Source organism: Suncus etruscus, chromosome 15 (assembly GCF_024139225.1).
Source record: "Suncus etruscus isolate mSunEtr1 chromosome 15, mSunEtr1.pri.cur, whole genome shotgun sequence".
NCBI lineage: Eukaryota > Metazoa > Chordata > Mammalia > Eulipotyphla > Soricidae > Suncus > Suncus etruscus.
Window position 1 is genome coordinate 31,151,499 of NC_064862.1, and position 27,097 is coordinate 31,178,595.

General features: G+C 45.2%; 1 protein-coding gene across 1 annotated transcript in view; it reads right to left on the reverse strand.

Moving 5' to 3' along the window:
* The window catches only part of MYO18B (myosin XVIIIB), a 235,613-nt gene that overhangs the window by 108,508 nt on the left and 100,008 nt on the right, over positions 1–27,097 (reverse strand). The window contains exons 27-32 of the mRNA XM_049788082.1: positions 26,849–26,973; positions 22,299–22,453; positions 17,328–17,451; positions 16,392–16,592; positions 11,658–11,768; positions 9,079–9,183 (exon numbers count right to left, since the gene is read on the reverse strand). Coding sequence (XP_049644039.1) covers positions 9,079–9,183; positions 11,658–11,768; positions 16,392–16,592; positions 17,328–17,451; positions 22,299–22,453; positions 26,849–26,973 — 821 coding nt within the window. The remainder of the gene's footprint in view (positions 1–9,078; positions 9,184–11,657; positions 11,769–16,391; positions 16,593–17,327; positions 17,452–22,298; positions 22,454–26,848; positions 26,974–27,097) is intronic.

The window sequence follows — 27,097 nt, forward strand, 5'->3', positions numbered from 1 at the left end:
TATGATCAAAATAAAAATTATATTTAAAAAAAAAAGAAAAAAAAGATTTTTTTAGAAAATAGACATTCTTATTGTTGTAAGAAAATGAAAATGACTCACATTTCTGGGGATGGAGAGACAGTTCAGTGGATGGGGAGCTTGCCTGGTATGAAGCCAACCCAGATTGGATTCCCGGTATCCTATATGGTCCCCCAAGACTACCAGGAGTGATCTCTAAGCACAGAGACAGGAGTAAGCCCTGAGCACTAACAGGTATAGTCCAAAAACAGTTACCAAAACCAGTTCCCGTTTCTAAGGGGCTTTATAATGCCAGATGCTGAGCTAAAGCCTTTCTGGACATGATATATTTGTGTCCTTGAGGTACGTATACAAGGTGAGTTGTGTCCTGCTTCCCATTTTTATAGAGGATGAAACTAAAACTCCAAGTGGGGAGCCATGCTCAAGATAGCAAGGTTTGTCATTTGCAGCAAAATTCAGAAATATATTCCACTGAAGTGATCATTTTAGTAAAACGCACAGGGAAAAAGCCTTCATTGATCTTGCTCTAAGACCAAGAGTGTCAAAGGAGCACAGAGGCTCATGGCCAGGTTCAAGTGGGAGAAATGGGCTTGGGCAGATCAGAAAAGAAGTTACTAAGGGACTGTGCCCAAAAGACATTTCAAGGCAGAGGGTACCATGTGAGCAAAGAGAGAGATGAGGAACAGATGAGTGGTTCTGGGTGACTGGCAAGAGGCCTAAAATCAAGGGGAACAAGTGAGTCACCAGCTCATGTCATATGGGCTGAGTAGGACTCTGAAGCCCCAACTCTCCTGGGAAAATGAGAGGATTGCAGATAAAACTAAGGCGGGGAGGGTAAGCAATTTGTCCAAGGTCATACCCCTAATTTAAGTGGGGCACCCAGGGATCTCAACAGTAATACATTAAGTCTTCAACCATATCCCACCATATCTAATAGAATCAGAACCCAAGCTCCACTGTCCCTAAGCCCTTAGCATGTGCTCAAACGACAAAATATGCTGTCTTCATTATTTGTGGAGCTACATGCTCTGCATGCACTGAGGCAAGTTGGCAGCATGTATATTCTCTGATGTTAGCCCAGGCCATGCAGGGAAGGCATGTCTCAGATATGACCATGTCCATTACCACAGAGACCCTGAAAAAGGCTGGCATGGTCTCCTGTCCACAGGGATCATTGCAAAAATAAAATAAATAAATAACCAAGAGCATCTCAGACTGTCATTATCCCCTTCATAATGAATTGCTACAGGAGAGGAAGGGGAAAAAAACACCTCATTAGGTTAATGGGAAATAAATGTCATTCAGCAAGTTCACATTTTGCAGCACAAAGATTCGAATTTAGATAAAGCTGGTGAATAATTAACCAATAAATCTAAATGATGTTTAGTGTTGTTGTGGGAAGCTATATTCAAAACCTCAATTGTTTCTCCATTCATCATAAAGGCGGACGGTTTGGGGGCACTTGCTAAATGTCTGTTGTCAAAGAACGCTCCGAGTGCTCTTAAAATATGAGCTGAAAGGATGTGAGGAAGAATCAAGGCAGAGGAGGTGGAGAAAGTGAGGTCTGGAGTAAAAAAATGTGTGGCACCAAAAGTGGCAGAGAAAATGAATGACAGAGCAGAACAGCCCGGTTGCATTATTAGAAATTATGGTCCATCTAAGGAAGACCTAGTTAACCAGACTTTAATCACCATTAAGTGGTGTGGTATTAGATTTTAAAAAAATCAACAAACAAGCATTCAAATGCTATAGTCCTCAATTCAAATCCACGTAGGCCTCTAACAAGCTGTACAATTTTGGGCTATTTACGTAACCTCTTGAGCTTCCTTTCTCCATTAATATGAAGGAGATAATACTACTCAACCCACAGCATTGTTGTGAAAATAAAATAGCTAGAAAAGCATTCTGATTAAGTAGTTATCTCGAAATTTATAGGCATCCTGTGATAATTAAATTGTTATGTGGGCCTTTAGATGTATTAGTAGAACAAAAGGAGACATAGAAAATATGAGAAATTATACAAAGGAAGAAAAGGAATAAAAGCTATAGGAAAGAAAAGCCAATAAGCTTTTCAATGAGCCAATGAATACTAAATGCAAAAAAGAGCAAATAGAAATCATTTTAAGTAGGTCATTGATTGTAATGTAAATTATTCTTTAAAAGGCTAGATATTACAACATTGGATTTAAAGGTATCTAGCTTTGAACCAGAGAGATAGTACAGGAGTACAACACTTGCCTTGCATGGATCAGGTTTATTTCCTGGTCACCACATATGGTCCCCCACCTAAGTCTTGAGCAAGGGTATGGATCTGTCCACACCCAGCAAAAAAAATTTTGAAGCAAATAAAAGTATCTAGATTTAAAGAAAACATGCCTACCTTTGAAAAGCTAGAAAATTAATGGACAAATGCGTTTTTTTCAAGCAAAAGAATACAAGCAAAATAAAATCGGGCAGAACTTATTCATCAATGAATAAAAAAATCATTCAAGAGGAATAATAATAAAAGACACAACCTATAATAAGCAAAGGAAATAGAGCAACAGCAAAGAGGTACCTAAAAGTAAGTATAACCTCAGTACATAAAAAGAGAAAACTAAACAAAATTAAAAGCAAAATTTGACTAAACCATAGTTATAGTGGAAATTTAAAGGACTCAGAAGGCCAAGAAGATGAAACCAAAGTTTATGGGGAATTTAAAAAACATAATTGTAGCTTTAACTTTTGCTTTATTTTATACTGTTGTTTAAATAAATATTATAATCACAAAGTCAATCAACTTCATTAATTTGCCACATAAATATAGGCTTCAAACATTTTTTATCTTAAAAAATAGTCAAATGCTTTTCAAGAGAATAACTTGCTACATGCACTGAGGTAGAAAAGAGATATCAACTATTTGAAAGGAAAAATTATGCATTTTAGGATTCTATGTATCTAAAATAATATCAAGTTAAAAATCAATGGCAAAAATGTATTCTATGACTATCAATTTCACAATAACATACAGGTTAAAGAAAGAACTCACTAAGATTTGACTACCATAGAAGGTAAAATGACAGAAGTAATTCAAGGTAAATTTATTTAGTCAAATTTTTTAATTAAAATTAAAAAAATAGGTGTACTATATAAGCAGGTAAAATAATATCCAAATGAGTTAAATAATACATCACTATATCAAATATGAGCTATAATAGCAAAATTCAGTAAGGAGAAGCATATCTGCATTTGTATTCAGTTATGATTACAGAATCATACAGCAATAAGCATACATGATTGCAGTAATCAAATGTTCATGCTATCCCCTAAATGAAACTAAACCAAAATAGGTTTACAGGCAAGCCATATCAAGCCTTCCAGAGTGTATGATAACATTTTGATAAAAATGGTTTTTGACATTGTTTCAAATTCATTTTACGAGGTCAATATAACACTGGACAAAAACAGTAAAAGAAGAGAAAAGAACAAACCAGTCTTATTTATGAGCCAATCAGGTTTCCAAAATCCTAAATAAAATGTTTACAACTCAAACAAGCAGGTCTAGAGAGATACCACAGGAATAAGATACTTGTTCTGCATGTAGCCAATCCCAGAATGATCCCTAGCACCACACATGGGTCCTCTAAGCACAGAGACAGGAGTAAAGTGAATCACTGTCAGGTGTGACCCAAACTCTGGCCCTAAAAAACAAAAATTCAAAGAAGCAGTGCAGTGCACTAAAATACCTGTGACTATGTAAAAATTAGCTGGGAAAGGAAGCAGGATCCATTAATTACAGTAATAAAAATACATGATGCCAGACCTGAAAGATCTGGTAATATGCAATAGCCAAACTTTGTTAATGAAAACATTAGAAAATAATGCACAGAAGCCCAGTTTGTGCAAATTAACTGTTAAACACCTATTACAAATTTCAGGGATATACTGACACTTTAGAAACATCCATATTAGTATCAAGAACAAAGGATGTTCACCTCTTCTCTACTATTTATATTATTACTATTGATTTGAAGGCTCAAATCAATGGGGGGAAATGGTAAGAAAAAAAATAAGAGGTCTGAAAAATGGAAAGATAGAGGAGAAGCTATTTTTATTCACAAGTGGCAAGACAACCCAGGAAGAAAATGTAAAGAAATCCACAATGAAATATGACAAATACTAAGATTTCAACAATAATAAATTATTTAAATATTTTTAAATTTTTATTTAAGGGGCCTAATAAATTATTTAAATAATTTTAAATTTTTATTTAAGGGACCAGGGTGATAGAACAGCACGCAGGCAATTGTCTTGCACATTGACTTGAGTTTAAATTCCATATCCCATATGGTCCCTGAGAACTGCCAGGAGTAATTCCTAAGTGAAGAGCCAGGAGTAACCCCTGAGTACTGCTGGGTGTGGTTGAAAATTAAAAAACAAAGTTTTGGGGGCCAGAGAGATAGTACAGTGGTAGGGCGTTTGCCTTGCATGCAGCTGATTCGAACAGATGGTTATTTGAATCCCATATGGTCCCCAGTGCTTGCCAGGAGCAATTTCTGAGTGCAGAGCCAGGAGTAACCCCTGAGCACTGCTGGGTGTGACCCCCCCCCAAAAAAAAGAATGTTTTGGGGATGTTTGCACTGGGCTGATATTACCAGGGCTTTTTGGAGCAAGTGTGGGCACCCTAACTGCCTCCCCCCATCTTCCTTCTTCTGGAAAGCATGGAAGCTGTAACCACACTCACAAATGCAGTCGCCATATCCGCACCAGACCAACTCCATTGACTTATTCTTGGAGCCAGAGTGGTAGCACAGAGGTAGGGTGTTTCCCTTGCACGCAGCTGACATAGGTCAGACGTGGGTTAGAACCCCAGCATCCCATATGGTCCCCGAGCCATGAGCAATTTCTGAGCACAGAGTTAGGAGTAACCCCTGAGCGCCACTGAGTGAGGCCCCCCCCAAACAAACAAACAAACAAACAGACTTGTTCTTTTCTCAAACAAGATGTAAACCAGGCCATAAAAAACTGGTTACAGAACAGTTAGCTGGCCATTTTGGGAGGAGAAGGTGTCAAAGCACACTGCTTTATCCATTACCCATAATCAACATTTTGCCGATGGTCTGCCCTCTTTGGGGACACCAATCTGACCAAACTTCAGGTACTCTGGTTTGGGGGCTGGTATCAACAAAGCTTTTTGGACTGAGTGTGAGCACCTTCTCCACTGCATCCTCCTTTTGCTAGAAAGCCTGGCAGTTGAGAACAAGCCCCATAAAAGCTATTGTATCAGGATCAGTGCTTTGAATTGCTGGATAACTTCATTTATTTGAAGCTTTCTTTCCTATAGAAATCCACCAATTTAGCCGAATGGACAACTAACAAGAGCTAACTAAACCATCTGCTATTGTATTAATGACTTCATTGGCGATACAGTAATTTTCATATTATATGTTTGCTACTGTACCTTTTATTTTTTTCTTACTTTTTTAAAACTTTCTCTGTTCTCTTCCTTTTTCTTTTTTACTTTTTCTTTCTATTCTTTTTAAAATAACTTTTCTCTTGCTTATGTAGAAACAAATGTATTGTGGTCAACTATGTCAACTATGTGAGGCACTTTCTTTAAGTAAAGCAAAAAAAGTTGTATTTAGAGCCAGAAAGAGAGTACAGTGAGTAGGGCACACCAGGAATGATTCCTAAGTGCAGAGCCAGGAGTAAGCCCTGAGGACCACGAGGTGTGGCTCTAATACCCTTCCTCCCAAAACAGTTTCTTTTATCCAGTCATCTGTTCTTGACAAGCCCTTCCACTGAGCCTGTGTTTTGGCTAATAAAGTCTCTGTGATGGACACACAGGCCATGTGTGTCCATCACAGAGAATTGCTTTGGAGTATCCCCCATTCAAATGTCAGTTGTCAACTGACATGCAAACTAACACATCTGACAAATCAGACCAGAGTCTGTTCTAGAATCTAAAAAGAAGAGTAAAGGATCAAGATTTAAGAGATAATTCTGACGATGAGAACATGAGCACTCTTCCAGGAAACCAAAGTCCAGCTACTGAGAGTACAAAGAACAGGACCAGACACATGAAACAATTAAAGAGAATGGATGAAGCCTGTCAACACATCCTCTTATGCTCAGTAATTGTAGAAAAAAATATTTGTGAAAGGACACAGAGGTGCTCTGTATCTTGAAAACAAACAAACACATCCTGCCTCCTAAATAAAATCGAGATGGATTAAGGAACTGGAATTGTCATAAAGAAAACTCAAGAACTTTAAAACATGGGATGAAATATGGCTGTGACCTCAGCTAAGGAACCGTATCTTAATGATATAAAAGCAGCAGCCGTAAAAAAAGTGATGGATTAGTATGACTATTTAAGAAGCAGTTTTTATTAAGTGAAGGGCATAAAGTGGAATGATTCGCCATCTAGTTGGAGATATTTGTAAAATACACGACTAGAAATGGCTCAGCATCTTGAGAAGAATGAGCAACAGCCAAAAAAGGAGACAGGAGACAAAAGACTAGGAATGGGCAAGTCACATCAGAGAAAAGCCCAACCAGTGTCCCCATGAGGGACATGGGCCAGAGGTTCAGTTTAACAGGGGATCATGGGTAGGATTTCTTAACTACCTGATACCACCTCATATTTATGAGGGCCCTGGGGGGGGGGGGCGTCAGGAAAAGAGAAACACTGGTGCTCTTGAGAACTGCCACTGTTCCTTTGGGGGAACAATTGGGATAACATCTAATTACAAAGTAGTATGTTCCGAGATGCTAGAATTCTGCTTCCAGTTACAGATCCTGGAGAAACTCTTGCCTCCATGCAGAGAAACAGCTCTGAGCTGTGTCATGAGATGCTGCATTTGAGGTAAGAGCAGAGTTACTGGGATGGACTGGAGCCACATAGATGGGTGAAGACTACAATGTTAATGAGTGAGAGAATTAGAATGCCTGTTTCAAAGACAAGCAGGGAGTGGGATGGAAGGAGATGGGGGCTTTGGTGGTGGACATGTTGCACTGGTGAAGAGGGTTGTTCTTTTATGACTGAAATCCAACTACAATCATGTATGTAATCATGGTGCATAAATAAAGAAAAAATTAAAAAATAAAAGTTCTTTAAAAAAAAAGAGAAAAAAATCAAAGCACTATAGGGATTGGGGAGACACAGGGAGGCCAGAGGAACCTAAGAGGTTCAAATTTAAAGAGATATGCCAGGAAGTAATTACACCCTACTCCCAAATGGCTTTCTCTGTGTAGGGTGTGTGTGTGTGTGTGTGTGTGTGTGTGTGTGTGTGTGTGTGTGTGTGTGTGTGTGTGTGTGTGAAAAAGACAGAAAGGAGAAAGGAACAGAAGAAAGGAGAAAGAAGAGAGAGGAAGAGAGAAAAGAGAGAGAGAAAAAAAGAGAAATTCTAAATGGAAGCTAAGAAACCACTAATCTATTCTTAAGTTTTTTTTCTTCCAAATACAGCATTGTGGGTCCTGAGCAATAGCACAGAGGTAAGGCGTTTGCCTTGCATGCAGCCAACTAAGGATGGACCCCAGTTCAAATCCTGGCATCCCATATGGTCCCGAGCCTGCCAGAAGTGACTTCTGATCACAGAGCCAGGAGTAACACCTAAGCGCCACTGGGTGTGATCCACAAACAAACAAATAACAACAACAAAAAAAGAATGAAAATAAAACCCAAGTACAGCATCAATACTGACAACTATTCACTGGCATACACCTATGGATACAGGGGGTGCAAGTTTCACCTGTGTCATGTTGCATATCACGTGCTTGGCAAGCTTCTGCACTAGGGCATTTCCCATGATCCGTGTCACTGGAACATGGAATATCAGACTACAATTTGGTGACTAACACAGAACTGGCATTTGATCTATTCACTGAAAGGGAACTTCCCTTTAATGGTTAAATTTCTTCTTTGTGGGAAAAAGGGAGTTACACCTGGCAGTGCTTGTGACTACTCCCAGCTCAGTGCTCAGGACTCACTCCCTGTAACTTGGAGGACTGTGGAATGCCTGGGATGGAACCCAGGTCTCTGGTATGCCAAGCATGTGCTCAGCCTTGGAGCCAGGTCCTCATGTGTTTCTTTTACTTGCGGGTGATTTATCAAAACCTTCCTTCCCTTCATTGTCTGCTTTCTCAATTGCACTATGCCCTAGAGAAAGCCATCTATCTCTGGATAATTCCTGACTCCCCTTCTAGAAGCTGGGGTTGACAGGGTGCTCGTACCTTCAGATGAAAAGAACCTCAAAGGCTCTGTACTTGAGGACGTCAGGTGGCCTGGCCAAAAATCTCAGAGAGAAGATTGTGGAATTCTCCCATGGAGTCCCCCTAGTTTCTACTTCTTACTCCTGCTGCCTATGTAAATCCTGGTCTAGGACTCATTCATTTATTTAATCGATTTAAAAGCAAATAAACAAACGTGAAAAGCTACTGTCTGACCAAAGCTTGGCTGCTCTACTTGACCGTGTGTGTGGAAGGGGTGGTGATATTTCTTTGTGAATTGAGGGAATGACTCCAGGGGAAGATTATAGATAGCAAGATCATTAGCAATTAGCAGAAAGATCAGGAGTGCCCATTATGTAACTCCCTTCAAAGAGCCTCTGATGACAGGGGAAAAGAAATCTCCAAGTTGCATGGGCCTCTCCAGTGTGAGACTTCCATGCGGCAGAAAAAGAGGTAGAGCAAAGAAAAGTGAGGGAGGAGTGCTTACCCCCCATTCTGCAATGGCGGGTTGTGTTTTGCTGGCTGAGATGGAGGTGGGAGAGAAGGGGTTAGGAGAGGACTGTCTCCAGTTAGGAACCTTTCTGTAGACACTTGCAGTTGTTACAGCTGGAGGAGTGCTGCTCCTGGCTTTCCTGCAAAACTCAGGAAAGCCCCTGTTTTACCCTGCCAGAAAGACAGGGCTCCCCAAGTCCACTGTGCTACAGTTAAGAGCTCCTAGGAACTCTGAAGACACTGATATCGCCACAGCCCATGCCTGGTGCCCTATGCCCGGTTTTCTGAACTCTTTGCCCAGGAATGACCAAACCTGCCCTAGCTGAGGAAGGGCAGGATATTTGAATTCTCACCTACCTGGTCACAGAGGGTCCCAATCAAGCCTTCCAGATCCTGCTTCTCATGGAGAACCAGCTGCTTCTGCTCATATTCTTGCTCCAGCTGCATTTCCAGCTGGCGGAGCTGTGGGAACAAAGGGCAGATGTGTGCGAAGGGTGAATGGGCCCAGGTCTAGTGCCTGGATAGGACAAATGGGGAGGAGGTTGAGGGCCTCATGTACCCTCACCCCAACCCCACTGACTGGGTGTGAGGTTTCTGTTGGAAAACACAGGAGAACCGAGATGCTCTGAAGCTGAAAGTGACGGGAAAAGCTGGCCAGTTATGGGAGCATCCCTGACCCCCACTTTCACACAGTTCCCAGAATGCAGGCTCGTTTCTTGAACTGTGAACCCCAACCGAGTATATGTATATCTCCAATCCTGGCTTTCAAAGGCTCCACACCACAGTCTCCCTCACATCAGCACAGTCAGCTCTGTTATCACAGACACTGTGATGCTGTGTCTAGAAGACACGTTTGAGATTATTTACTGCTACAATGACAAGTCTATGTCACCCCCAAACACCCCTGTTCAAACATTGGGCTCTATGAGATGGGGAGTGATGGGACTTAAGCTGAGATGAGGGCTTAAGAGGGGAGGGATCTTCACGAAAGCAAGTCCCCCACACCTCCTCACTCATCCTTTCCTGCACTGCCTCTCCCTCTCTTCTCCCTGTACCCACCCTCTTTCTTCTTCCCCTCTCCTCCTGCCCCTGCAATAAGTGAGTAGCTGCTGACTAGGAAGGGTATCCTCACCACACACACACACACACACACACACACACACACACACACACACACTTGCAGCCTCTTGTCAGGGTCCTCCTAGCTCCCAAAATATTAGAAATAAATGTCCAAATTCTAGCCACACTTAATGAGCTACTGGTGAAGTTGGAGCCTGGACACAGCCATTTGGCCATGAGGGACTGACTTACTGAGTCCATGGCTAGCTCTGCTCCATTAGATGGAGTCCAGCAGAGAAAGCACCTCCAGAACCCACCCAGTGGTCCCCAGCCTCACTGTGCTCTCTGTACAACCTCTGTCCCCACTGGCTTCCTCTAGACTTTCAGCATCCCCGCAAGCCCCCACTAACTCCAGCCCTTTTCCACAGATGGGTAGACAAGGTCACAGATCAGCCATGGCAGTCGCTGACAAGAGAGATTCAGGGTCTGCCTCTGATGGCCTGACAGTCGCTTGTATCCCACCAGGGCCCCCAGCTATAGATTTCCTGTCACCCAGTGAAGCTAACAGCAAGCGTGTGTCTGTCACTGGAGAAAAACACATCTCTGACCCCCCACCTCCTCTTTATAAAAACTGCCCACGAACCCTCCTTGCCAGGGTCAGACTTAGGACATACACAAGGCTTCAGGGGACATCTCTGAATGCCCCCCAAACTGTGCAGCCTTCACCTGAGAGAACATGGAAGGAGCTGAGGACAGTGGTTCGAGGCCCAGGTCAGAGGTGAGAGGAGCAAGCCCGCATCCAGCCTAGTGGCAAGGAAGCACAAGAGCTTCATGGCCTGCTGCTCTGAATCAATCACTGGATGAGCTGGGGGAAACATAGCAGATCCCCAAACCTTGATAGCAAATGGCTCAAGTATTCTGCACTGCACACTGTTGACTGTTTCCTTGAGTGCTCACAGGTATGATGTGTGGGGGTAAAGAGGGCTGAAAGGAGGGGGGGTCCTTGCTGGAAAAGTTGCAGAATTGAATTGATAGGCACTGGGGTGCAACATTAGAAAAGCCTTAAGTGGGTTCCATGCTAGGAATACCAGGGCATGAAGCACTGCATGTGCCTGGCTTCTACTAAAGTGTCTCCAAGACACTTTCCCATGCTCTCACACATGCACACATGTTTATGTCTCTACACCTCACACGCATGCAAACACAGCCACCCACATGTGTGTACATACAAACACAGGCTTCCACACATACATGATCAGGCATGAAATATCCTCATGTACTTGCGCATATGCATTAGCACATGGATCCACGTGTATACACATACCCTCACACTATGTGCTCACAGATACATGCAAACATGGGCCACACGTGCATACATACATACATGTATCCACACAGACGCAGGAGGGGCCAGGACGCAACCATCAAGTGCAAACAGCAGCTTTGCAAACAGCACGGCCCCACTTAGATCAAGTGATCACTTTCCAAATGTACGCACACATGTAGCGTGAGCGAGAGATGAAAGGACATTTGAGAATAGTCACAACAATGGCACCTCGGTGGGCCGATTTCCAGGGCTTAGCGCTTTCTTAAAAGTTGGCAGGGAGTTCAGATAAGGGGCCAGAGCTGATCTGAGTCACTGGGAGAGGCAGAAGGGACCAGTCTCCTTTGTGAAACAGAACTCCCCTCCATCTGGCATCCTGCACAGGGCAGTAAGAATCGGGGCAGAAACCCAGGGGTATCACAAGATCCTAAAAGTCAACACAGGAAGTCGGGAACCCGGAGTTTGCAGAAAGTGGTTAACCTGATTTTATTGTGCCAAGGAAAATGTACCAAGACCAGACAAGCCAGAACCCCAGGGTCCGTTGCCCACGTACCCGCTTCTGGCATGACTGGCGGACATCCTCCAGTTCTTCTTCCCGGTCCTCACGGTCCTTCTGATGTATCTGCTTCATTCGCTCTATCTCCAGCTCAAAGCGTTGGCGGAGCTGGGGGAGGAAGGCAAGGGCGGGGGTTGAAATGAGGCTCTCTCTAACTGCCCTGGCCCTCCTTGGTGTCCTGGGCCTGTTCAACTGAATGCCTCACAGTTAGTGTGGCAGGGGGCCGTGTCAGCCCTCAGGCACTCAGAGGAGTCAGAGATAGGAATGAACCCTAAATACCACCTTTTTCCCAGTCCTGTGACCACACACACACACACACACACACACACACACACACACACACACACACACACACACTTTACCATCTCATCCTTTCCCCACTGCAATAGGACAGAGTCTCAGAAAGCTTTGCCCTCAGAGAAACAACACACTTGCGGCCCTTCCCACAGGCAGCAGTGACAGTGCATGTATGGGGCAGGTACCCACATAGATGGGTAGGTAGCAGAATAAGGATTTACTCATGAATATAAGAAAGCCTGGTGAGGCTGGCATGGTGACGCTAGAGGTAAGGTGTCTGACTTGCCAGCACTAGCCTAGGACGTTCGATCCCCCGTTATCCCATATGATCCCCCAAGCCAGGAGCGACTTCTGATTGCATAACCAGGAGTAACCCCTGAGCATCACTGGGTGTGGCCCAAAAACCAAAGAAAGAAATATAAGAAAGCCTGGAGAATGAGTCAGCCTTCCTTGACATAACCTGGGACAATTTACTTTGCCTCTGATCATTCTGTAGGAAACAGAGGTCTAGAATCCCATCCCATGAGCCTTCCTTACCTATAAAGCACTTAGTACAATGTTAGGCACAGAAACATAACTTGTTTTCTTTCCCTAGGATTTTGGGAGCACAGAGAAGGACACAATCCTCCCTTTCTGTAGTTTGACTTGGATTATCACAGGCCACATTCCTCTAAAGGAGGGTAGGTGAGTTTTCTCACCAAACACCTTCCAAGCCCCCTTAGAACAGGGCAAAGAACTGGACCAGAGGTTTCAATTTGTGTGACAGCAATGGGAGGTTCTAGAACAGGAGTAGAAGACTCACATTCCAGTTCCAAATCTCCAGTTTCATGATCAGCATAAATGAGAAACTGCCCCCAAACTCTTGGGGTTTGTTGTTGTTGTTGTTGTTGTTTTGGACTGTGGTGAATTAAAATTGCCTTATTTGGTCTTTGGGCTATACCCAACTATGCTCAGGGCTTACTCTTGGCTCTCCACTCAGGGATTCAAGGGACCATATGGAGTTACTGGGGACCAAGTCCAGGTTGGCCACGTACAAGCCATGTACTCTACCCACTATATTATCTCTCCAGCCCCTTAACTATAGGCATTAATACATTTTAATTCCCATAGTTGATCCCCAGAAGAACTAGCTTAGTATAAACCCCAAGAATTTACACTTCTCAGCTTTCATTATCAGCCATTTCATTTTTAATTTGGTGGAAGGGGGCCAAGAAGCTTGGGGCTAGAGCCTGTGGTTTTCAGGGGCTCTGCACTCAGCAATGATTCCTGCTTAGGACCATATGGGGGTCAGTGATTGAACCAAAGCCTACTGTATATAAGGCAAGCAAGCACTGGAATCCTTACACTTATCTCTCTGGCCCCATAGCTAGTCTTTAATAATAAGAGTCTTGAGGGGAGCATTTGAAACCCAACACTGCAGCAACTCCACATTTCCTCATACTCCATGACCCAGCACCTCTCATCATGTTTTCAGGGGGTCAAGGGGCTGGCCCTAAGGTACAAATGAAGTGGAGACAGAAACACCCAGTCTTTTCAAATACTGATAATATTCTCTGTTCTGGAGGAAATAGTGAAACCGAAAGGGTACGTCAGGCCCTTTTGCTGTTCTCAGGCATCAAACAGGCCTGGTTGAAATGTCAACTTCCTCCCTTGCCTCCTGTGAAATGACAGAGGTTATGGGGAGATAATCCAAAATAAGGAGTGTGAGCAAGTACATAGAATCTTTCCTTTCTATTTTTTTTTTCCTTGCCTCTCGGACCATTTCTGTGCCTGCAGCATCATTTCTGTCAAACTTATACTAGTTCACCATAAAACTCTAGGGGAAAAGTGCTGTCTGGTCACTGACAGCTAGAAGTGAGATGCCTTGAGGGTTATGGAAGAGACTCGGGAGGGAGCCAAGTGTTATGTCAAAGGGTGGAGAGAGAGTACAATGGGGATGGCGTTTGCTTTGGATGGTGGCCAAGTGGGGTTTGATCTCTGGTATCCCATATGGTCCCTTGAGCACTGCCAGGAGTGATCCCTGAGCTCAGACCAGGGAGCAAGTGCTGAGCACATCTGGGTGTGGCCCAAAAATAATAAAAGAAGATTGCAAAGTCAGGCTTGGCCCTCTGTAAGGAGGAGGGAGAAGACAGGCACCGTCCAGGTCAGATCATTGGTTAGTGGTTCTGAGCCCAGAGCATCTCCTAGTACTGTCCAAAGGGGTCAACATGAATTGTCCAGAGTGTTGGCTATCTGCTGCTCTGTGGTCCTGAGACGAGACCACCCACAATATATTTCACCTCCTCACAGGTACAGAGTTACAGTTGGGGGAGGCTGAGTACTGATGAGATTCAGATTCCATGGCACTAAGACTGAAGTCTGCAGGGAAGAGGTCACATGACCTTTCCTACAGAAACAAGAGGACTCCATCTTTACCGTGCCATGTGACTCCTGCACATTCCCCTTGCCCGAATGTCCTGGGTAAGCTGACTCATCTTTTTGCTTTCACCTTCAGTAAAAGTCACCTCCTCTGAGAAGGTTTCCTCAACTGTCCCCGACACCACCACCTGACCACATCAGCGAGTGACTTTGTTCTCATACTTTAAGCTTGGAGACGCTGGCACCCTGCTATCTGCCTTAGCTATCTTTTTTGAGGGGAAGGCACACCCAGTGACACTCAGGGGTTACTCCTGGCTCTGTGCTTAGAAATCACTCCTGGCTCGGGACCATATAGAATTCTGGGGTTTGAACTCAGGTCCAACCTGGGTCAGCCATGTGCAAGGAAGATGCTCTTCCACTGTGATATGGCTCAGGCCCCTGCCTTAGCTACCTATAGTTGCAGCCTTTGCTTAGCAACAAGGCCACTGGCCCTCTCGGGACTCCCTCCTCTTCAACAGAGTAGGATCCAAGTTCACACACTGTATGTTATCATGCTTCCTGGTTAGATTTTTCTCCAAAAGGAGCAGAGGTCCCAGCCTTAAAACCATTTCATCGCAATCCAACATGAGAAATTCTTCCTCCAGAGCTAAGCATAGAGAACATTTTATTTTGCTTTTTCTCCTAGAAAAAAAGAACATGGAACTCCCTTGTTCTCCTTCTCTCTGGAAATGAGAGCACTCTGGAAAGTGTGTCTGATAGATCCTGGCTCTCTGTGTCTTGCAAGGAACCCACCATACTGTCCTCTTTCCAGATCCTACTTGGATTTGTGCTTTCCTCTAGCGGCTGTGGTGAGCGTCCTCTGTTATATTTCACAGTATATAAGCTACCTGGAGCTCTTGGTTGCAGGAAAGTGGGCAAGAACACCAACAAGCAGGCAAATAAAATTAAGTAGCCATCGGACACCTCAAGGAGGGTCTGGTCCAAGAGGATGCAGTCTTTCTGCTTTAGTCCTATGAGCTGGACTAGCACTGGGACTAGTGTTGACCAAAACCTTCCTGGATACTGTGCCCACAGCAGGAGTGCAGGCTCCCTGCACAGAGGCAGATGGCAGAACTTTAAAGTCTCTGCACATCCCTCTTTCTCTGAACCTAGCTCCATGTCAGCAGAATGGGAGAAATAAACAGCTCTCAAATAAGAATGAAGTTGGAGAGCCAGAGAGAGAGAGAGAGTAAAGTGGTTAGGGCCTATGTTTTGCATGTAGCTAATCAAGTTTAATCTCAAGCACTATGTGGAACCCAAGAATCCCTGAATACAACCCTGGAGCACCACCACCACCCCAACATCACTGGAATGACCTGGACAATCCCCAGCACTGCAGGAACTGAATCATTAGGACCTCTTGAGCATTGTTTGGGGGAAAAGGAAGGAAGGAAGAGAGGGAGGAAAGCAGGGTGGTAGGAAGGAAGGAAGGAAAGTAGGAAGGGAGGAAGGGAAGAAGGAAGGAAGGAAGGAAGGAAGGAAGGAAGGAAGGAAGGAAGGAAGGAAGGAAGGAAGGAAGGAAGGAAGGAAGGAAGGTGGGAGGGAGGGAGGGAGGGAGAGAGGGAAGGAAGGAATTGTGCTGGAATGAGGTAGTGGAGGAGCAGAGGGCAGGATGCTATGTAGACAGCATTTTATAGATGTCAGGTATTTGGATGACACTACTAAATCTCCAATTACCAACAGCTACTGAAGACATGCCTTCCTGAAATATCTTCTACTGGGGCGAGGAGCACCAAGTTAGTTTTTCAGAAGACAATTGACTTGAAAGGAAGATGCTAGAGAGATAGAAAGCAGGAGAAGTAAGGGGAGTGGATGGGGAGTATTTGCACGAAGGTCACTGGGGCATGCTTCTCTGAAGAGGTGGCTCTGCTGCTGGTCAGTGTGGTGGATGAGGGGCCTAAATGTCAGATCTCAGGACTCAGGGGAAACCATGGACACCCAAGGAGCAGCCAAGGAGGAGTCTGGGTTGTACTTTGATAAAAATCTGTTCTATACTGGACTGACTGAGGCCAGGTGCCTCTCTGGGTAGGGGCCCACCTGCTGCAGCTGCTCGATGGTGTTCTCCTGCTGGTTCTGGATTTTCCCCTGCTCCAGGGCACTGCATTCCAGCTTCCAGATCTTCTCCTTCAAGTTTTTGATGCAACTGTCCCCCGAAGAGGGTGTCACCAACAATTCCTGCTTCTGAGTTTGCAGGACCTTCATGTCCTGCTTCAGTTGTGAAGTCTCCTCTTCCTTTTGCTGAAAAACAAAGACACCCCCCATATCCAGAGTCCTCCCAAATCCCAAGGGAGACCTCCATGTTCTGCTGGTGAGGTGTCCCCTTCCGCCTCAGCCTTCACTGCCTCTCACAGCTTCCCTTGTTATGCCTCCTAAGTGCCAAGAGCCCTGGGTCAGTTCAGAAGGGGGTTCCTGCAGGAGAGCAATACCCTCGCCCCTCCAATTAGAAACCAAACACACTCAGAGAAGTGTCTGAGTAAGACATGGGAGCAGCTAGGCCAAGAGTCTGGAAGTGAGTCTTCATGCTCGAAGGCCACCCTGGGTTCAAATACCTTGAATGAATGGGTTGTGAAAGTGCAAAATGATGAATGGTCTCCCAGGACTAATAGGGAGCCAGAGAAGGATAAGGAAAGGTAGAATTAGGTGTCTCGAAGATCCTAGAGCCAAGCTTGGCCCAGACCTGTGCAGAGGCCCACCTGCTGTAGCTCATTCATTTTACACTGAGCCTCTCACACAGTCCAGGCGGGCACCTTGGAATTCAGGCAGGCAAGTAGAACAAGGCCATGAACAAGGGATCAAGGACTCCAAACCCATGCCCAATTTCTGCTGGATGATTTTCTGAAGTGGCTGGCACTGGAGTAATCTCTCCTCGCCCCTCTGTGCTCTCTCCTCATCCCTATTCACAGCAGGATTGTGCAGGGTCTGGCAATGGGCACCAAACAAGAGCACATGAGACCCTGTGGCCCAGGCTCTTACCTTCAGCTGCAGCTGGAGCTTTCCCAGTTCCCACCGGATACTGGCATTCTCCTGGATCACTTTCTCACGAAGTCGCTTCTCAAACACAGACTCCCCCAGGGCCTGGGCCAGCTTCATATCAAACCTGTACAGAGCAGGAACATATGTGAGGCCCTACACAGGGATGAGCAGGAAGAGGCACAGGGTAAAGGAGAGAAAAGGGGCGGGGGCATGAAGGGTATGTTCAAAGTTTCGACCAAAGATGGTGGCTATGAGATGGGAATGAAACTAGAGAGCAACTTGTTTTTGTTTGTTTTTTAGGCCACACCCACTGGTGCATGTTGGGTGGTGGTGGTGGTAGTATACTCTTGGCTTGGTATTTGGTGCTTGGGGGTTATTTCCAGAAGAACCTGGGAGACCCTGTGGTGGCAGAAATTGAACCTAGATCTCTAGCATGCAAAGCAAGTATTACAGCCCTTTGTGTTATCTCTGCAGCCACACAGAGTGACATGTAAAGATTCCACAGAGAAGCTGTATCTATATTTAAATTTTGATACAAATATCCAACTAAGGGCTATAGAGATAATACGCAGGCTAAGGCATTAAGTTTATCCAGGTTTGATTCCTGGAACTACATATAGTCCCCCTCACTAGCCCCTGTATGAATAAGCCCAGAACCAGTAGTATAAGCACCACCAGGAGTGACCCACAAACAATAGACACACAAGCAGGCAGGCAGACAGATAACAGACAGACAGACAGACAGACAGACAGACAGATAGATAGATAGATAGATAGATAGATAGATAGATAGATAGATAGATAGATAATAGATAGATAGATAGATAAATAGATAGATAATACATAGATAGAGATGATAGGTAGGAAGGTAGGTAGGTAGATAAGTAAGTAGATATATAGGAAAGAGAACAACACTGTCTGCAAATACAATATAAAAAAGCAAATAGAGACCAAGCTTTTCTAATCTGAAATGCACTTGCCTCCTACTAGGTCCCCTCTTGAGATCTAATGGTCATGGATGGGTAAATGAATGAAGGTACAGCTTCGTACCAGGGATGGGTCTCCTGTGGTTGAAACTGTTGGGTCCGTTTACTCTGAGCCCTATAAGAGCTTGGCACTCGTGAGAAGTGCTGGACTCCTGTTCAATCACCTTCATGTGTATCTGAAGCAGGAAAAAACTAGAGGCAGCTGCCAGGGGCACTGATGGAAATCAGGAAGCAATGGGCATACTTGTCCCCCTGTGGTGGAGATGGTGGGGAGACGCATTTCCTGAGGAGGGCCTAATTCCAGGCGGGCAACTTGGCTTTTGGTCCCACCAAAGGTGAGGAAGCTGGCAGACAGAGACAATGCTGCCAGGCCTGGCTACAAGTGACTTTGTCACTTGCTCTCCTTCCTCTGAGAAAGTTCCACTGCTTCAGAGGCCTGGGGTTTGAGCCTGGGTGGAAGAAGGCCCCCTATTTGTACAAGATTATCTGATTTCTTTTCATCCTAAACCTCAGACTTCTGGGAGGGCCAATCAAGAGTCACTTCAGGATGTCCTGCTGTTTGAAACAGCTCTAAAGCTCTCTGATTGGCTGTTGGTGATGTGCTCTAAGAGATCAGATTGGCTGCCTGAGAAAGAGAACACTGTGATGATAATAATAACCTGAAGGTCACATCTGTGTTCCGGTCTGGGTCCAAATCTGATGCTATCACAGAATAGGGGACCATGCTCATCTCACAGAAAACCAAACTTCAGAGAAGTGGGGTAATAGCCCAAGTTCCAAAGTGGGGGAATGTAGAATAAGATGCTAATTATGGGGTTCTGGATGGGGCTGAATAATGGTGAGATAAATGGAGAGGCCTTTCTCTGCCAGTTCGAGCCACGCTCCTCCAACTCCCTGCAGCCGGCGATCTGAGGGTTCAGGATAGCCACGAGGAAATGATCCACAGACAGTCAGGTTTCAGGAGACATTAGCTTTATTCAGGCTCTAGCCACCAAATGTGGCTCCTAAGCTTTAAAACCTTTTATGCTGCTTCCAGAGTCAGCCCTGTCACCTCAACCTCTTTCTGCCATCTCTCCTCCTGCTGCTTCTTCCTCCATCTCCTGCTGAATCCTTCAATCAATCCCCTTCCTGCCCCTGAGGCAGTACTTTTGTTACCTACCAAAAATCCCTCCCAGAAGCGGGCAGATCTTACCATGTGGTAAGGTTACACAGGAAGAATGGGGGGTGTGGGTATCTAGAACAAGCATGAGCTCAGAAGTCCTATGTGCTGGCTCATTCCCTGCCTACCTGCCCAATCCCAGAGATGGGGAGACAGGATGTGGGAAGGAAGGAGGGAGGGAGGGAGGGGGGAGAGAGAGAGAGAGAGAGAGAGAGAGAGAGAGAGAGAGAGAGAGAGAGAGAGAGAGAGAGAGAGAGAGAAGAATAGGTAGGGCATTTACCTCGTTTCCTATGCCCAGCTTCACACAGGGCCCCTAGGCTCCACTAGGAATGATCCCTGAGCTCAGAGTCAGGAACAAGCCCTGAACTCCATCAGGTGTGGCCCCAATAAAGGCCAGTGAAGGCCGGATTGTGATGGGGGGTGATTTGAAGGGGATCTTGACTTTGAAGGTCCCTGAATGCCATAGAACAGTTCCTACAGTTTCCGGAACACTCAGGAGTATATCTGCAAACACCCCTCCCACCGGGCGGGAATGAGTGGGTGTCTAGCCTGCCACAAGTGTGGGATTCAGCAAATCTAGTGTGGGGCTCTCCCTCCAAGGCCCCCTCCCCACAGTAGCAGTCTGCAAGCTCCTTCTACTCCTGCAGCTGAACCATGAGACCCAGAGGGTTTCCCCAAGGCTTCAGGGAGTCAACGCTGCTAAACAGACATTGCAGGGGTAAGCACTTGTCTTGCATGTAAGTACACAAGACCCTGGTTCAGTTTGAGGCTCCACTTATGCTCCCCCAGCCCAAGTACCATGAGGGGTCACTTCTGAGCAATGAGCAAGGGCTAGCTCCCAAGCAACACCAGGTGTATCTCCCATTCCCCAATAAAACCCCAACACATGTTGGGGGGGGGCAAGGCTGAAGAGAGACATCCTAATCTCATCAGCATGGAAACTCACTCCCTCTAGGACCCCAAGCTAATGGGAATTTTGGCACCTAAGCGGGCCACCTATGCTAGAGAAAGGTGCCACAGAGAGTGCAGGCCCACAAAGGCTCCCACTGAGACCTCCTCCCCTATGAGACCTTCCAAGGTAGAGTGATGGAGATGAGGGTACCCTGGGACAGCTAAGGATGGAGAACTAGGATTTCCCTGGAGCAGACAGGGAATATCTTGAGCCCCTGGAATGAGGAATTCTGACTGCAAAGAGAACAGAGCAGGTGGAGTGCCTACACTCGGAGGCTGTGCCACTGAAACCCTCCCTCAGCCTCTCAGAACACAAGTGGACTCACAGATGATGCGCCAGATGGTCAGTGCTGGCAAAAGCCTTGGTGGTGGTGCCTGCAGCTGTCTATCATGCCTTTCTCTAGCCTAGGTGGCCTGCCTAGATGCCAGGTCTGCTCCCAAACTACAGCCATCCTCTGACCCAGGCAGACAGAACTTTTTAATGCCTTAACTAGCCAATGATCCAAAGTCATTTTTCCACACTACAAGCCCCAGTTCTAAGCCTTCCCCTGGTGCGGTGGGAAACAGACATCCCTAAGGAGAAAACAGACCTGCGGGCAGGCAGATAAGCCCCTTCTAGATGGTTCTGTGGGGTGGAGAAGCCAGCTGAGAAAGGTATAGGGTAACCAAGAGAAACAGTCTCAAGCTTACATGAAAACACAATGGCAACTGCTCTTCCTTAAGTCACATGATTCTCCCAGCCAGGCCACAGACCAGGGGTGCCAAGGAAGGCCTTTTGGCTGTTGACCTAGGGCCACCCAATCTTGGCTGTGATTTGTCCATTTGCCTCATACTAAGTCTTGCTGGGGCCTATCTGGCTCCAGTAGTGCCTCTATCAACAGCCTTTTACTCTCACCAAGCAAGCTAAAGACCCTGAGACTCAGCCAAGGTAGCTCCTCATAAGGATGGCCCAAGTTGGGTTCGAGCTTCCCTGAACTGGGCATAACTGCATCCTAGTGAAAAGCAATCCTGGGAAAGGGGCGCAGAGGTGAGACCAGCAGCTCATTCTTGTCTAGGGAATTGATCCAGTCAGAAGAGCCTGTAACCTCAAAGGCTGCTGTTGCCTTAGGACTGAAGTGATAGTATAGCAGGGAGGGCATTTGTCTTGCATGCAACCTATCCATGTTTGATCTCAGGCACCCTGTGTAAATCCCCTGAGAATCATCAGGAGTGATGATCCCTGAAGGACAAGCCAGGGGTAATCCCTGAGCATTGCTGGGTGTGTAGCCTCAAAACAAAAAGCAAAGGGTCACCATCACCTCATTCTCTTTCGTTTTTTTTTTTTTTTTTTTTTTTTCCAACAGGAACTCAATTTCTTCATCCTTTTGGATTATCCAACTGTATCATTTCATCTCCTCCCCACAAGGGGGCATTCTCATTTTCCCCTCTCCCCATCCCAGACTAACCAGTCAAGGAAATGAGATCAGTCAACTAGGTAGCTCCCCATAGCTGGGATTCAAACCCCGTGCCTTGACATCAGCTTGTGAAGCTGAGCTGCCTCTCTAGGCTCTTGGTTCTCCACAACAAGTGCTTTCTTGGAACAATGAAGTCTGAGGGACCCGGGGAGGTCAAGAAAGTACCTAGAGGCCTGAAGCCAAGTGGCCTTGGAGTTAAATCAGGGGAAAGAAAAAGACTTGTTTCTTGTTGGATTCTCAGAGGAGCCTGGTAGGAGTAAAGATGTGATGGCAGAGAAAGGAAAACAGGCAGAAGCAGCGGGTTTCAGGAGGCTGAGAGGGAGCTTTGGAGAAGAAGCCAAAGTCTGGAACACACCAGCAGGGCTCAGCACCCTGAAACCCACAGCACCCACCCATGACCCAAAGCCAGCCAGCAACTCACTTCTTTTGCTTCTTCTCCAGCTCGTGGTTTCGGGCCTGCTGGCTCTCCAGCAGCACGCGGCTGTCCTCCAGGTCACAGGACACATGGTGGCACTTCCTCTTCAGCTGCTGGGCCGTCTTCTTGGCCGCCTCATAAGCACTCTGCAGCTCTGCCAGCTGTGGGGGCAATAGAAAGAATGACCCTGCCCTGGTGACTCCTGGTGAACAAACTCTTGACATTGGGGACCAGGTTGCCAGAGATCAGGTGACCCTATCTGGTCACTCCCTACCTATGTCACTTGGAATAAGCTCTTTGCCTTGATCTTCTGCTTGCTCAGGGTTCAGTGTGTCTTTTAGGCTTGTTTCTCACTTTCCCTCCTCCACTAGCCATGGGATCCAGGGATCCTTAACATGGCCTATCTGGGCTTGAAACCCCCTCGACTAGCTTCACCTTCACTGCCATATGAATGTTAGCCATGATGCTGCTCAATCAGTGCCTCTGGACAATCTAAGCAGGACACTGAGGGACAGATTTGAAAGGACAAGGCAAGAATCAACACTCAGCTGGGCTTAACCATGCTGAAATGCTCATGACCATCAGTGAAATGAAAAGGCAACACTGCCTGCTTCAAACACCCCCCCCCCAGGAACACCCTCCCAAATGTCCTAGTTTAGATCTGCAAGAGAGGGCAGCTCAGCACAGTTGCTCAGAAGAAGGGGGGAAAAAATGGCCTCATTAAAGAATTGCTTTAAATAAGCAAAACGCTGAGTTAATGAAGCCTGTAATTCTAAATTCAGTATTTGAAGGCAAATGGGATGTTTTCTTATATTCTGTTGCTCAGAAAAGGAGGTTGCAGTTTTATGACTTTTTAATGCAGCATGAATAGCCCCTTTCCTGTAGGGAACCTGGCCCGACTTCATAATTTGTTATTAAAGAACTGGGCCATTCCCCTACACTTATCTTCCTGGGTTTATCCTTCTGCTCAGGGTGTCTCTTGGTCACAATAAGTTGGCCATCATGGAAGCAACAATGGGAGCCATTTCCACCTCATACAGGGGAGAGACTCCCTCCCGTAGCTCATCAGATGTCATGTGATCTCGCTCTCAACAAGCTCAGATGATACCATTCTCTTTCAACAAGAAGCCACAGATAACAGGAGGTGAGCCAAAGACAACCTATGTCCTCAAGATACCCAGCTCTCATAGGGAAATAATTCAGGCACATTAAATATGTACCAGAGAAGACTCAGTCTTCTGGGGAAGGTTGTTTAAAATTGATGTCTGAAGGCTAATTGGAGAAATCTTAAGAAGGGAGAGAAAGAATATCCTGGGAAAGGGAGACATCCCATACAAAGGCTCAGAGATGAGAATCTGGCTTTTTTTTTATTAGGAAGGGGAGGAGTGAAATGTGACAAAACAGAATATAGAAACAGATCCACAGAAATGCAGTTTAGTCATCTTTTACAAAGAGACAAAGGCCATACAATGAATATTTCTTTTCAATAAAAGTTGCTGGAATCCACAGCAAGAAAATGGAAGAATCAGCACATGTCTCACACCACAAAAATCAACCTCAGAATCAGAGAGATAGTATAGTATGTAAAGTGCTCGTTTTGCATGCAGTCAACCCCATTGATGCCTGGCACGCTATAAGCCCACCAGGTGTGATCCCTGAGCACAGATCCAAGAGTAAAGTCTAATATCAGCCAAGTGTGGCCCCCAAACAAACACAAAAAATTACATCCAAGTGGATCACAGGCCTAAAGATAAAAAAACAAAACTCTAAGACAATAAGTTACTACACTGGAAAAATCCATGATGACCTTGGATTTGGCGATAGCTTTCTAGATTTGACATCAAAAGCAAATTTATGATAGAAATGTGCTCTGGGCTTCATTAACATAAAAATCCCTCTGCTCTATAAAGACACTCAAAATAATGAGAAGACAAGTCACACACCAGGAGAAAACGGTTGCAAAAGGCAACTTATCTAAATTTAGATATTTTATTATCTAAAATACACAAAGAATTCAACATTTTACAAAAAATTTTAAAAAAAAAGTCAAACAGCAGGCATGGAAGGACGTCTCTCCAAAGAACAGGCATGGGGAAGCTGGCATATGGAAAGATGCTCCTTATCTTATACTATCAGAAAGTGTGGGTCCCACCCCAAACAATGGGATACTCTTCCTCTCTGAAAAGCAATGAGCTTAAAGAGCCATGGAGAGAAGTCAGTGCATCTTTGAATGTGTAGAAAGTCTGTCTTAAAGGTTCCAACTGTACAATTGCATTCCAGCTATAAAACACTGTGCAAAGGTAAGCCTAGAGAGATGACAGAAAGATAATGGACTGCAGGAAGATAAACAGGTCAACCACACCACAAGACTGGGGGCATTGAGATGACCTTGCATGTCTCCATGATAGTTGGATGTGTATCATTCAACATCCTTTCAAACTCCTTCAAAGTCCTTCTTCAGGACTTCTCCAGAACCATGATGAAAACCATGGATTTTGGGTAACTATACCAGGCCTCTGGAGTTTCATGGAGGGTGGTAGTGCATCCCTTGAGGGAGGATACTTATGAAGAGGAGGCTACACATGAACTGTGAGAAGTGTTAGGAAATGTCTCTACTTCTTCTCATTATTTCTGTGAGCCTTAAGTGGACCTAAAACAGTGTTCAACCAGCAAACAGAAATGGTCATTGGTCTCTCTGGATAGAGGATCCAATTTCTACCAACATGCAAGAGCTGGTTCTACCCATTTTTGTCCAGTTCCCCATTTCGTTACATCATGGTGGGTGTTCAAAATTGGCCACAAAGGAAATGTCTATACCGCAGAAATGGGCACTTGGCGTTATGGTTTTTAATTATTTGTCTTTTTTCTGGTTTGGCTTATTTAACAAAAATTGGCTTAGCAGTTTTATAGGTATGGATAGAATATGGGCAATGGGGAGGTTAGAGACCATGCAAAATAAGCCAAAAAGTTAGCTCATCAATTCAGTCAGTTAGAACTGCTAGATAAGACTGTACTCTATTTCTAATATTTTACTACACATTAAAGGAAAAAAAGAGCCATTCCAGGACATCAAAAATGCAGAGAACACATCGACAGAGCCATAATAGGAGAATAATGGCTGATGTGATGAGCAGCCAGGGTTGAGAAGAGAGTAGCTGAAAAACCTCTAAGGATTCAGGCTGTGTTTGAATGTCTAAAGACAGAGGGCAAGGCTCTGGACCCTCCAATGGAAGGGGAAGTTGCAACAAAGACCCTTGCATGAAGTCAGAAGCCTCTGGACCTGCCTCTTGGTGAGCAAAGGCAAGAAACCATCCATCCATTGACCTGAACAGTGCAAAAAAATGAGCTGGGATTTGAGGCATGGGAGGAAGGATTGCCAACAAGCAAAATTCCCAGGTAGGGTCAGAGGGAGATATGATGGGGACTTGCTTGCATGTGATTGACTTAAATGCAATCCCAGGCACTTCAGATGGTCCCCAGAACCCTGCCAGAAGTGATCCTTGAGTATAGAGCCAAGAGTTAATTCTGAGCACTGCCAGGTATGGCCCCTCCAAACACCAAAACAAAACAAACCCCCAGCCAAGTTCATGCCTCACATGGGTTCAGAGCTCAAAAGAACTCATGTTGCAAAAACAAGAGAAAATGTAACATCTCTGGAGCTACTGCAGAAGATAATGCAAAAGTGCTTTCTCTAAAGGAAATTATCTTGGGCTGGAGTGATAGTACAGTGGGCAGGATGCTTCCTTTGTACACCCTTTCCTTTGATCCCAGCACCGCATATGATTAGTCCCCTTAGCTCTGCCAAGAGTGAACAGAACCAGGAGTAACCTGAGCCTAAAATCTCACCATATTATCAATAAGGCTTTCTGTAGAATCCAAATATATATAAAGTTTTATAATAAGAACTACCAAGTCATAAGGAGAAAAAGTGACAATACAGCACTATTTATCTTGAGACTTGGAAGTGGGGAAAAGAAATCTTCTGCCATGGGGGGAGCATGAAGCTAAACGGAAGATGAATTTACCATCTACATTTAAGAGACACAAAAGAATCAGTCCTTCCATGGAGTAAGAATCATGTGGACTTCGCCAGTGGAGCAAGTGGAAGAAGACAGGAAGTTCTCCGGGCTGCCATGTGGCAAAGCGTAGAGGCAAGGGTAAGGAAAATAGTTAGCCACTAATCCAGCTAGATTTCATGAGACAGAAGTGGCTGGCCATAGAGAGCAGTGGGAATGGAGCAAATTACTGTCTTAAGAGCTGATAAAAATCATTTCTTAGATGATGGGAAATTTGAGACTCCAAAAAGTAAGGGATTCCCATGTGGCCAAGAGAAAAACAAACTAAAAATAATAAATCCTGAGTTCATGACATAGTTTATACCACAGGAGTTTCTGTGCTGGTGAAAAAGACCCAAATGCAGAGAAAACAATTCCCACAGCTGCTGAAGACATTTGTGGTAACCATAAAGGTGGATAAAACAGAAACCCAGATGATTTCTGTCCTCTCTCAAAGGAAAGACGAGTGCATCCACTCCTCACACTTCGGGGATTTCTTACCTTCTGCTCCAGCTCTTTCCGGGATGTGAGCTCAGAGTCTAACCTCTCCTCAAACTGCTGGAGACGCTTTCTGAGGAACTCATTTTCCATCTGGGCACAATCGAAGCGCATTTGCCACTCGTCTGCTGTTGGGTCAAGTTAAGAAAGCCGAGATGTCAGAAGACTGAGGGGGTAGATTGACTCTCTCCTGCTCACTTAACTCCCTGCATACAACTTCATAATTTTACTAAGAGTCTTTATGGGGCGGGA